The 13,372-nt window shown below is 47.8% G+C and overlaps 1 protein-coding gene across 1 annotated transcript in view; it reads left to right on the top strand.

Annotated features, from left to right (window-relative positions):
* STIM2 (stromal interaction molecule 2) overlaps window positions 1–13,372 on the top strand; it is a 512,550-nt gene that overhangs the window by 416,618 nt on the left and 82,560 nt on the right. Inside the window, exon 5 of the mRNA XM_078678367.1 lies at window positions 1,851–1,966. Coding sequence (XP_078534493.1) covers window positions 1,851–1,966 — 116 coding nt within the window. The remainder of the gene's footprint in view (window positions 1–1,850; window positions 1,967–13,372) is intronic.

Genomic DNA, 13,372 nt, shown 5'->3' with positions numbered 1-13,372 from the left:
TTCCGCCCCCCCCCTCCCCCGTGCATCTTTAATCCATCACCAGAAGCCATGCCTGGTTCACCTCTCACTCTGAGTACAAGCTCTGGGTAACTGCAGCTCTCTAAAGTCACATCAAGGCAGGACTACTGAGATTATGCGGTAGTGTTGCTGCGGCGTTTTTCACATAATTTTGGTTCTGCCGCATTTGCCACATAATCCATCACCTGCTGCATAATCTGCAGATTTTAGCCCATTTTTAGGTTTCGCACGCAGCTTTTCACGAAGGTGAAAACCTAATGAGAACAGTATGTGGCTTGGTCACCGCCTCTCTGTTCCATTGGCTAGCTCCATAAATGGAGGCTAGCCATTGGAACAGAGATCTGTCTGTCATGGCCGGACCAGATTCGTGGGCGTTCCCGCGATTTCTTCCCTCTCCACCCTTTTCGCATCATCATCGCGGCCGTGGACGGGGTTTATTTTTTGTTGTTGTCCAGGTTTGTTTTGGCCATTCCGCGGCCGACCGCCAACGGAGGAAGCCTTCCCGACCCCCCCTCCCGCTGTCTGTTCCCGCCCCCCACCCCTGTCCGTGTGCTTCATGTTTTTCCTGTTGCCTTCCCGACCCCCCCTCCCGCTGTCCGTTCCCGCCCCCCCCGTCCGTGTGCTTCATGTTTTTCCGGTGTAGTCATGCAACTGCTTAGTTCACCCCAAATCTGCTCTCCTCCAGCCTTGGGAAGATCATTGACTGGACTGTGTGGAAAAATAAAATCCGAAGCGTAGCAATGACAGGAAACTACAGCAGAGTCAGGGAAATGCAACTAACATCTGTTTCTTGTTCATCAGCAGTTGGAATGAAACCTACACCGAGGTGGGCGGGGCGGACTCAAGTCTGCCTAAATCCGAGAGGTACACGGGGAAGAAAACGCTTGAAGGAAGACATGTCGGGGAGATGGGGGTGGGGTTAGACTTACAGTATCGCTGCCAGGGAACAAGGAGGCGCACTATGTAGAAAAGCTTAACAGAAAACGATAGAACAGAAGAGCGAGATCTTGCAGGAAAAAAAGGTCTCCCAATGTGTCTGTAGATGCAAAAGTGTTTCAGTAACTGGAATGTAACTCAGAACAGCTGCTGTCGCACACAAACCCACCAAGGCCTCAAGACCGTCTGAACAGAAGGGTGTGTGTGTGTGTGGCTGGCTCTGGGTGTGTGTGTGTGTGTGTGTGTGGCTGGCTCTGGGTGTGTGTGTGTGGCTGGCTCTGGGTGTGTGTGGCTGGCTCTGGGTGTGTTTGTGTGGTAGTAATTGCTGTCTGCTGAGCTCATCCGTAGGGTACAATAGGTCTCACATTTGCGAGAGATTAAGCTAATGGCAATGTAAATGACAATGCCATTTATTTATCTGTTTTCAAAACCAATACATAAATACACATTTTGTCATTTATAATGCCAATAGCTCAAACTTTTCCAAAGGCGAAACCATTGCATTGTAAATGCTTGTTATTTTCGTAATACAGATTCCACATTTGTTTTACAGATTTTTGAACTGTAAACTCTTGCATATGAAGGAGAAACCAAAGATTTAAGAGATGGCTGGCGAAATATATTACAATGTATTATAGGACATAAAATACTCCTAATAGAGATCCAGGACTTAATAAAGAAACTCCCTAGAGACCTGCAATTTCCTCGTATTGAAATGTATATAGTGCATTGAGTCCAGATTGCCATATGAAATTGCTATTGTTAAGTTAGAGATGAGGTTGTCTTTTCTCCTTGTTTCGTTAGCCTGCTCTTCGTTTGCTTTCGTTTGTTAGTTTTGTTCTCTGCACCTTTCACACCTCTGCTGCAGGGTTTAATATGTGGCTTGTTGTTCACAGGATAGCAGTTAATGAGCCAGTATTCATGATCTCCCAGTTGAAAATACTCGATCGGAGTCACAGGCAGAAACTTGCGCTGAAGGCTCTGGATGTTGTATTATTTGGGCCTTTAACACGTGAGTACTTGAAGTTATGAAGAGTTTGATTCAATTTCGGGTTGTTGAATACTGTAATTCTGTGTGTCAGCGTTAACATGGATTACGAGTTGAGCTTGGAATTTGTGACAGTGGAAAACTTGATGCCCCGATTTAAAAAGTGAAAGGGTTTTTTTGGAGGTGATTTTAGAAAAAGCTCGGAGTGATTAAGTTTTGTTTACAGACGATTCTCAAAAAAATCCCAAGCTATATGGAAGCTCTGGAGCGTATAGTACACAATGCTAGGTCACTCAGCAAAACGATGACTCACCAGCCTTGCCCTGTTTGCCAAAAGGCTTTTGAGTCGCATCTCTTCAAACTACTCCAGTGCCACTTCAAATGTAAAAACACCTTACAGACAGAACAATTTGTGTTACCTGATACTCTCTGCATCTTATTCTTTTACCCGCTGTTACGTCTAGAACTAGGTGTATGTTGTGGCACTTGCAAACATTGTGTTCAAATACATTTAGTGCTGTGAACTAGAATAAAAATCCTATAAAAACTAATTAAAGACCGCACAAAGAAAGATGGTTATTCAGATATCAATTAAGCAATACAAAACGCCAAGAGTAGTGGTGGTTAAGCTGTGGTTAGCAGACCCTTGCGCATTGTGAGGTCTACCAAGAGCAGGGCTCGAGTCGGGGTACCACGCGGGTGGACGGCGCCCCCCCCACTTATTTTACTAGGTGGACGCCGTCCCCCCTGCCAAACAGCTGGACTTCACTCTTTGGCCTCTCTGTCATTAACTGTGAGGGGCGAATGCTAATTTGCACGCCGTCTCTCGCGGATCTCGGCGCCGGTGCGCCACTGGGTTTGTTAATTTCGAGAGGACACCATTATCTTTGCAGAGGGGAGGCAATGGGCGCGATGGTGCAAGCCACCATTCGCGACGTCACTTCCTTTCGTGACGTCACTTCCGGTGACAGAGTCCCCCCCACTTCTTTTTTTAGGACTTGTGCCCTGACCAAGAGGGTCCTCAACTGTTTAGAAAATGTAGTGATAATAGCTGATCAATGTAAAGTATATATGTACATAAAAAGCAACATATGAGCCTAACAATTTTAAAACGCTGTGTACATACAGAGCAGTTTGACATTGGGGGCTAAAAATCAGGTTGGTATCTTAGCTTGCTTAATAGGAGAATCCCAAGTACAGCAAACGCAAACAAGTATGAATGACTAGTAGCAATGATGCCACAATGCCTGAAGCCACGGCCAGCACCTGAGGGAGAAAGGCGGGTCTAATCACATAGCATAATTAAAGCAGGTGTTTAAAGAAAGAAACAAAAACTGTGCTTTTCTTCTGCTTTTTTTTGTAGCTGTACATTAACCAGTACTAAGGAGTTATTTATGTCAAAATGTTTGTTTTCTTTGCACTTCTTGGGTAATTATGGGAAAGTTATCATCTTTCTGCATGTTTCTACTGCGCCTTTTTTAACTAACATATTAAACCACTTCTATTAGTATTACTAGTTTTGCTCTAGATTGTATTTTTTTCTTCGTTTTCAAACTTGCCGTCTCTTTCATATGAAAGAGCTACACACCAAGGATTTAAGTGGTTTGTAGGAAAAGTTATGGTGTGACCATTTATTATAAGGAATACAGTACCCCTTGCTGTACATGATGAGAATATCGCAAGTCACCTTGGAGTTCCATAACCTTCTAAAGAACATGTAACACCTCTTGGCCTTGGCACTACTGCACCACTGATGGCTTTGTCCCTGCTTTAAAAGCCCAGGCATCTAATAACATATACTTTGTGAATGCTTAAAGTTTGCAGCAGTAATCTTTTCTGGAATCTCATGTTGTTCATAATTGCGCCATCTAGGGGTTAGGATGAGGATTGTCTTTTTGTTTTGTTTTGTGGTCAACATAGTCAACACTAATGGTGGTATGTCTGTCCCCCTGACACATCAGACATGCATCCCAAAAATTCCTCTCAGTGGTTGCCCTCTTCAGATCCTTTTTTCTGCCTTTGGGACTGGATGCAAGACGGAAGAGCCGTTGAGAATAATTTGAAGAAAGAAGATGGAAATCACACCTAATAGCTCCTGATTTTTGAGTGAAATTGCTAGGACGCCTTAACCTGTTTCCACTGAGAAAGCGCAACTGATAGAAGAACACATGGTCAGAGAATGTATAGATGTGGCACCACGGGTGTAATAGAGAATGCACTCTAAGTACTGCCCAAGTGCCACCACAAATTCGCAATTGATTTGCCCCAATATATTGTATACAGCCACTCACACACTGAGTCAGTCACCCATAGATCTACTCGCACACCTACTCACTCACCCAAGCAGTCAATTACACAGCCACTTACTAACACACAGTTGCACACACTCACTCATACAGATACTAACGTGTACTCACTAACCTATACAGACACAAGCACACACTCACCCATACATCCACTCATACATTGACTCACTCACCCATACAGTCCCTCTTGTACCCCATCATTCACCTATACTGGCTTTCACATACCTAGTTACTCACCCATATACCACTGACACAAGCACTCACTCACCGACACAGCCATACGCACACTCAATCACCCATACAGCCCCACACACACTTACACACTAACCCATAAAGCCACTGAGTCACCCATTCACTCATCACCCACCCACACAGACACTTGGACACCCAGAGAGGTACTCAAACAACCACTCATCCATACAGAAACTCACTTATCCACTCAAACACCCATACAACCACTTAGACACCAACTGACAAAGTGATACAGATATTCACACAACTAGTCATTCAGCCATACATTCAATGAGACATCTAATCACTCACTTATACAGTTAGTCACACACGCACTGAATCATCCAATCAGGCACTCATTCATCCACTGATTCTCAAACTAAAAAAAAAAACCTTGTTGTCACTGGATGATATCATGAGTGATGTCATTTGAGATTTCATCAGCGATGTCACTGACCATGTCATGAGTGATGTAATATGTGAGGTAATAAGCAGTGCATTGCAGGGGCACAAGTTATACTTAGCTCAATATACGGCTGAATTTCTCAGGTTTTGTATGAGTGATACCTGAGTCTAAATATAACATCTTTGTAACCTTTGTTTTTGTCAGTGAATGTGAATATATATATATATATATATATATATATATATATATATATATATATATTCCACGAGCGATCCTGTCGCAGAGGGAACAGCTTGGCAAGTTGGTGCTTGGTTCGGGACCAGGACCGGGTCCCGTGAATGATTGTTCACGAAAGGAAAACCAGCACTCCTGCACTTTGGAATTAAAGTTTTATTTAGACACTGTGAAAGCCTACGCGTTTCGAACCTACGCGTTTCGAACCAGATGGTTCCTTATCACGGCAGTGTTAACAGTTGTCCTACTTCACTTACAATTATATAGCTTATAATGCTTATCCTGGTGCATTGTGGGCCCGAGTAAATAGGATACGACTGCACAGCCGGACTAATGACCTCATGGCTTTAACAAGAAGGACAATTCGATTACGTGTTTAGTCCACCACACTGCCAAGACACTCTGTCCTCGTGCTCAAAGGTTTACAATTGAATGTAGGGCACTTAGCCTACAATTAAAACGTAATGTAAAACTCGCATAAAAATGTAAATATCAATGCATAATGAATGCCAAACTGCATGTCCCACAATGCACCAGGATAAGCATTATAAGCTATATAATTGTAAGTGAAGTAGGACAACTGTTAACACTGCCGTGATAAGGAACCATCTGGTTCGAAACACGTAGGTTCGAAACGCGTAGGCCTTCACAGTGTCTAAATAAAACTTTCATTCCAAAGTACAGGAGTGCTGGTTTTCCTTTCGTGAACAATATATATATATATATATATATATATGCTCATTTCGGCGTGAGCCTTTATCGATAAAGGCTCATGCCCAAACGTGTCGTCTTGGTCACAATAAAATTATCGTTCAGTCTCCAGGTGTCCGCTTTTGTTTTTTCCTTTGGAAATTCTGGAAGGAAAAGTGTTGAAATCTAGGCTGTGACATAAACATAATCGGCGCCATCTTGTCCCTTTTCCAGACTCGTACGGGCACGTAAACAGCAGCCATTTTGAATGCCATGGCCTCTCTGCCCACTGCTGATAGCCAGCGCGTCTCTCTCCCCCTCACTCTCCGGACTCGCAAGCATCCCCCGCGCTCTGACAGCCCCCGATCCCTCCTGCTTGAGCCCTAAACACACCTCCAGCGCAACCCTGCCTCCGAGCCGCATCCCGTGCTGAACCCCCACACCCTTTCATCTCATTCATAAAACAGGCCCTTTGATAACCTCTTCCTCCTTGCCCGATTGTTCGGCCCGATCCCAGGCCATCACTTCACCCGGCAGATGCAGTTTATTGCCCTACAGTAGGACCTCACCTCACATCAAAGGAGCGGGGATTAATCAATGCCCTCACACCCCTAGATCCGACCAATCCCCCGCATTTCTGTTCCCAGCGGAATGTCCAGCTGCGCGGTAGCTATCATGCCGAGATTAGGGGTAGGAACTCCTACTGTAGATGTGTGTGGGAACGGGCCTGAGCCGGGGATTCCGAGGATGTCTTCCTGTACTTCAAAGAAATGTTACGGATGTAATGTATGCAATAAAGCCATAAAACTGTGTATAAGAGGCCAGGCCTCAGAGATGTTGGGAGAGAACCTCGAGAAGATACCCTGTTGTCTGATTTGACGTGTTCTGTTCCGTCGGAAATAAACTCCTGTTTCCTGCCTTCCAGTCTCCAGCGCCTGCCTCTTTATTTGGTAATCGTGAGTCGGGTGAGAAGCGGCTAACGCCGGGCAAACCTAGAAAGGGGGTAAAACGACCTGATCTGCCTGAACCCTTTTTCATCAATTGGCGTCCCAAACATGGGGCCCATCAGCGACACGTGGATCCAGTGGGAGAGGTCCCGACGACGGAGTGAACGACTGCAACGATCGGGAAGTGCACCTGCCCGATAGACCCTCGTCTGGCAGCCGATCATCCGAACTTCACGGGTTCCGAGCAGACCTCTCTCGAGTGATCTACGGTCCTGACTGGGAACCATCAGGAGTGCCACAGCAATTACGGAGAATAGAGGACGATCGGGCGCTGGAAGCGGAAGACGAGAAACTGTCCATACGGTCCGGGTAAGGTCGTGTAACGCGACAAACTGGGAAATATTTGATTGTTTGATTGGAAAATACTAGTATTACTCTCCGAATTGTTGGTTCTCTTGGAGATTCTCTGTCTGCAAACTGAGAGGGATAGAAGTATTCTCTCTTCCTTTGCAGGTAGTGAAGGGTAGGTAACGCAGGCTTTTGCCCCCGTTGTAATCCGTCGTGCCTATCTTTCTCCCCCACTGATTGATTGTTTGCCCGAACATTGTTTGTTCGAGGATTGCTTTCTCGAGAATTCTCTGTCTACAAACGGGGAAGGATAAAAGTATTCTGTCCTCCTTTGCAGATAGTGAAGAATAGGTAACGCAGGCTTTTGCCCCCATTGTAACCCGTCGTGCCTATTTCTTTCTCGCCACTGATTGTTTGATTGAACGGACATTAATTGTTCGATATTGGTTCTCTCTTTGGGTATTCCCTATTTGCGAATACTGCAGAATAGAAATATTCTGTCCAGTCTTCACAAAGTAGTGAAGGATAGGTAGTGCAGACTTTTGTCCCCGTTGTAACCCGTCATGCCTATCTTCTCCCCATTGGTCAGTAGTTGGTTCAGCCCGGACCGCTTATTAGAGGTGGATCATCCGGCTCCTCTGGAAGGCACCCCTAATAAGGATATGTTTTTAAAATATGGACTAGTCGCCGTAGCTTATAGTAAGTTATGGAATAAATATACTAAAAAGGATCAGGAAAGTCAGTGGCCACTGATAGGATCCTTCGATGACACAAAAATAAGCGTGCTGGAAACAGCCCTTTGTAACAATTAAACCACGCCCACTATGCTTGATAGTTTCGGCATGTGGCGCAAAGAAGCAGAGCAACGAAAGAAAAGAGAAGAAGCGAGAATAGGAAAAGAGTTACGAAAGGCAGCCCACCTGGCTGCTAAGAAACTAGAAGAAGAGATAAAAGAAAGGGAGGAAGCCAGACAAAAACAGGAATCTGAGTCGACAGGCCAGTGTCCTGTTAGGACCCCCTCTACGCTCTACCCTGAGCTGAACTCCAAACAACGGGCGAACAATGAGCTGCTGCTAGGTCCTCCGATCATCTATATGCCCCCCCCATATGCCCCCTCCCAACCCCTAGTACAGCACTTGCCAGCTCCGAGTGCAAATGAGAATAACCTTGAAGCTAGTGCCCCAGCCCTCACGGCCTCCGCTCCGGCCGCATTAGTAACAACATCAGATGAACCCGAGACTAACAAGCAGCCACCGGCTAGACCGAATAGATTGAGCAAAGATGAACGGGAGGGAATTGACAAGATAGTAAAGGCACTGGTAGACCGGAAGGAGAGCGAAGAATACACGATGGATAGGCACAATTCACATGCCGGTAGCAACAGACCGCATTTCATTTTACGGTTTAGTTACCACACTCTGAACGCATATGAGGATAGGTATCAGAATCGGGGTCCTGCTAAACTGACAGCGTTATATAGAAAAGTCGATATTGGAGACGAGGCCGAGCGTGACGCGGCGGACCTCTTCATGCAAACGCTTGAGGTTTTCCGCCACCTCACGGAACAGAAACCAGAAGTTAAGAGTACAGTTCCCGAGACGACTGGGTCTTCATCAGAAGTAGGCAACACTATGATGCCTATCAGAGAAGCCGCCCCCTACTGGGTTCCCCCACGAGGTCAGGGAACGAACGACGATATCAACCATGCAGATGCAAAGGGGAGGGTTGTGTACAACTGGGTTTATCAACCATGGGATCGGCAAGATATTTTAACTTTTAGGCAAACCCTGCCCGATTTAAGAAAGAACCCGACAGCATTTTATACCGAACTAGGTACAGCCTTGGGCTCAACCATAATGACTCTAGCGGACATTGACTTGTTTTTCGGGTTATGTCTGCCGGCTGACGTGTGGAAGCAAATCCGGAAAACCGACCACACAGATCTGTTCGGACATACCTGGAATCAACTCAGTGAACTAGATAGGCAACGGGAGCCCGGAAAGAAACCTGTAAAAGACATACTGGAACTCCCGGACAAAATAGTTCAGAAGCTAAAGACATTGATCCCAGAGAAGAAGGTAGACTGGTCGGTAGTCACGGCTTGCCGTCAGAAACCCCAGGAAGACGTATCAGAATACTTCTCCCGATTTGAGACGGTGTTCTCCGACTACAGTGGCCAAGACATGACCACTGCAACCGGACAACACCTATTCGTGCAAAACTACGTAAAGGGTCTATCGCAAGAGGTCTCCCAAAAGTTACAGACGAGCGAGAGTAGTTGGGGGGCCTCCAAACCTGCAGCTATCCTTCAGATGGCTCAGTATTACGAACACCAAAAGAACGAGAACGAGAGGGCGACTGAGAAAAAGAAAAAGGACTTGAAAGAACGAGTGATGATTGCTCAATTGCAGGGAGTGACGACAGGAAGGGAACGGTATAGAGGAAACTACCAACCAAATGCACCCCCTAGAGACCGCACACCCACACCCGGCGCTCCACGAACAGACCTCGATGAGAACCAGTGGGCGTTTTGCAAAGGATTTGGCCATTGGAAGTCTCAATGCCCGGTCCTCCTGGAAATGATTAAAAATAAAGAGACAAGGGACATGGCAAATGGCCCCAAGACTAGAGGGCAGGGACGAGGGCACACCCACGACACCAACAATGACAGACCTGGCAGACCGAACACATTTGACCGCCCCCGACAGAATCAGTGCCAACAGTCTGACTGCGACAACACTCACGACTTTGCATAGGACTGCCAAGGGCAAGGGAGGGATCCAGTCGAGCTCTATGTTGACCAGCAAGGTCCTTACGTCACCGCTAAGGTCCTAGGTACAAAGTCTCCATTTCTGGTAGACACTGGCGCGACACGTAGTGCGTTATCTAAACGACTGATTCCAAGGGCACCCTTGTCTGGCTCACACATAACATCAATAGGCTTTGATGGAACGCCCTCCACTAACCCTTTATCCGCACCGGTTTCCTTCGACTTGGACAGTAACCCCACTGACACGACGTTTCTGCTTTCCTCCAACACCCCCGATGCCATTATGGGACTTGATTTACTAAAGCATTTCCGAGCTACTATCAGGTGTTCACAGGACGGAGTTCGAGTCATTCTTTACGATAACCCGACTCTGCTCAGACCTCATCACGCACGACACATGTTCTCCATCTCTGACGCTGACGCATCCTTGCTTGACTCTCTACCTCTGTATCTATGGGCTAAAACTGACGCTGATGTAGGACGAATGATGATCGACCCCGTGCGCATAACTGTCCGCCAAGATGCGATACTCCCAAAACTCCCACAATATCGGATATCGCCCGAAGGTGAGAAGGCACTGGTAATGATTATCCAGTCCCTGGTAGAGGCAGGAGTGGTAGAGGAAGTAGTCAGCAATATTTGCAACAGCCCTATCCTACCCATTGTGAAGAAGCAGGGCGAGGGAGATGAGAAAGCGTACCGCTTCATCATCGACCTTCGAGAGGTCAACAAGGTAGTTGTACCTCAGTACCCTGTAGTCTCAGATATCGCCACCATTCTGACCCTGATTCCTTCCACAGCCACCACCTTCACTGTAATAGACCTCAAAAACGCTTTCTTCTCCATCCCCATCCACCCGGACAGCCGCTACCTTTTCGGCTTCACGTTAAAATCCCGCTCATATAGATTTTGTAGAGCTCCCCAAGGCTACACAGAAAGTCCCAGCATCTATAGCCAGGCCCTCAAGAGACAGCTGGACGCCGTTCAGCTACCAGAGGGAGTGGTGTTGATACAGTACGTCGATGACATCCTTTTGGCGGCCGACACCACTCCACTTGCAGTCACAGCTACCATCCAACTCCTGCACTTCCTCGCGGAAAATGGCCACAAGGTCTCCAAAAAGAAGTTGCAATTCTGCCAACCCCAGGTCACCTACCTAGGCCACCTCTTGTCTAAAGACGGGAGAAAGCTTACACCCGATCGAATTCAGGCCATTCTAGAAACCCCCGTCCCAAAGACCCAGAAACAAGTCCGCTCCCTGGTAGGCCTCACCTCCTTCTGCCGGCAGTGGTTGCCAAATTTCAGCCTCATTGTAAAGCCACTACTTTCCCTACTAGCCAAAGATGTCCCCTTCCCACTCCCTTGGACCCCCGAATGCCAATCCTCCTTCAAAGAGCTTCGAGACGCCCTTTGTTCTGCGCCAGTCCTAGGAACCCCCGATTACACCAAACCCTTCTCTCTCTACACTCACGAAAGGGAGGGGTGCGCCTTGTCTGTCCTGACGCAAACTATTGGCCCCAAGCAACGACCATGTGCCTATTTCTCTGCCACCCTCGACCCTGTAGCGAGAGCCTTGCCTGCCTGCCTTCGAACCGTAGCTGCCGCTGCTGTCTCTATCCGACAAAGTGAGGGGATCGTACTCTCGAATTCCCTCACGGTATTAGTGCCCCATGCTGTTGACACCCTCCTAAACCAGACTAAGACGCAACACCTGACTAGCGCACGACTGACCGGGTACGAACTAACCCTGCTTGCACCCCACATTACGCTGAAAAGATGCACCACACTGAACCCAGCCACCTTGTTGCCCCTGCCCGAAAACGACCCGAACGTCCCCCCTATACATGACTGTGTGACCCTCACAGACGAACAGACTAGGAGTAGGGTTGACCTCCGAGACACCGCCTTCACAGACCCCGACGGAGAGCTATGGGTAGACGGCTCTTGCATAAAACTCCCCGACGGCACCACCTCAGCTGCCTATGCAGTTACCACAGCCCGAGCTATAGTTGAAACCGCCCGCATCACGCAATGATCCGCACAGGCGGCAGAACTGATTGCCCTCACACGAGCATGTATTATAGCGACAGGGACTACTGCAAACATTTACACAGACAGCCAGTACGCCTTCGGAGTGGTTCACCATTTCGGACTCTTGTGGAGGGAAAGGGGATTCTTGACGTCCCACGGCACGCCCATCCTCCACGGAGATTTAGTCTCCGCCCTGATTGAAGCAGTTCTCCTTCCCAAACGATTAGCGGTAATCAAATGCCAGGCACACAAGAAGGTGACAGACTTAGTCGGTCAGGGAAACGCGCTGGCCGACATCACTGCCCGAACCACAGCTGAGAATAGGACGACGACCCGCATGTATGTGACCAGGTCACAGGCAGAAAAATGGACCGACGCTAGGGAAACGATTAGGGACATCCAGATGGCCAGCTCACCACACGAATTGACTGAATGGGCACGGGTGGGATTGAAAGACGAGGAAGGCTGCTGGCGGACAAAAGACACAAACAAATGGTTGCTACCCAATTCATTCCTGATCCCCTTACTGACTATGGCTCACTCCCCTGCGCACATAGGATCAGCCCCCATGATCGAACTTATCTCCAAGGTCTGGCACAACGACAAAATCCCCGACTCAGCCAGACGCCTGGTCCAGCAATGCCTTATCTGTTTGCAACACAACCCTGGGAAAGGAACTGTGGTACCCCGGGGAGGATTTGGGGTCCCCGACCATCCTTTTGAGGTCCTCCAGATGGACTACATCCAACTAGAAAGATGCCAAAGCCTGAAGTATGTATTAGTCATTGTGTGTGCTTTCAGCAAATGGGTAGAAGCCTATCCAACCCGTGATAACACTGCCATGACCACTGCCAAGGTACTGCTGAAAGAGTTTTTCCCTCGCTACGGTCTTTGTCGAATTCTATGGAGCGACAACTGCCCCCACTTCATAGCTGAAGTTATCCAACTAATCTTGAAAGGGTTGGGTGTAAAACAGAGGTTTCATGCAGTTTTTCACCCCCAATCTGCTGGCTTAGTTGAGCGACACAACGCCACACTGAAATTAAAACTGTCAAAGATAGTGGCCACCACAGGACTTAAATGGCCAGATGCCCTCCCACTGGCATTGCTATTGATGCGCTCCATTCCCACTAAGCACCATTTGACCCCCTACGAGGTTGTATTTGGGCGACCGATGAACCTCTGGACTGCCCCTAAACCGACCTCCATTCACGACGTCCCGGACGTCCTACTGTCTGATTACTTGTGCAAATTGACTAAAACGTTGTCTGTCATTCATCAGCAGGTGCAGAAGGCCATCCCCGATGCTTCCAGGGGTCCGGGTCACGATATCCAACCGGGAGATTATGTGCTGATCTGGAATTTCCAACGGACGAAGAGTCTGGAACCCCGGTGGACGGGCCCCTGGCAAGTACTGATTACCACCCGAACGGCTCTTCGAGTGGAGGGGAAGCGACACTGGCTGCA

The sequence above is a fragment of the Lissotriton helveticus genome, chromosome 2_2 (assembly GCF_964261635.1).
Source record: "Lissotriton helveticus chromosome 2_2, aLisHel1.1, whole genome shotgun sequence".
Lineage (NCBI taxonomy): Eukaryota > Metazoa > Chordata > Amphibia > Caudata > Salamandridae > Lissotriton > Lissotriton helveticus.
This window is presented reverse-complemented; position numbering and strand designations above follow the sequence as displayed.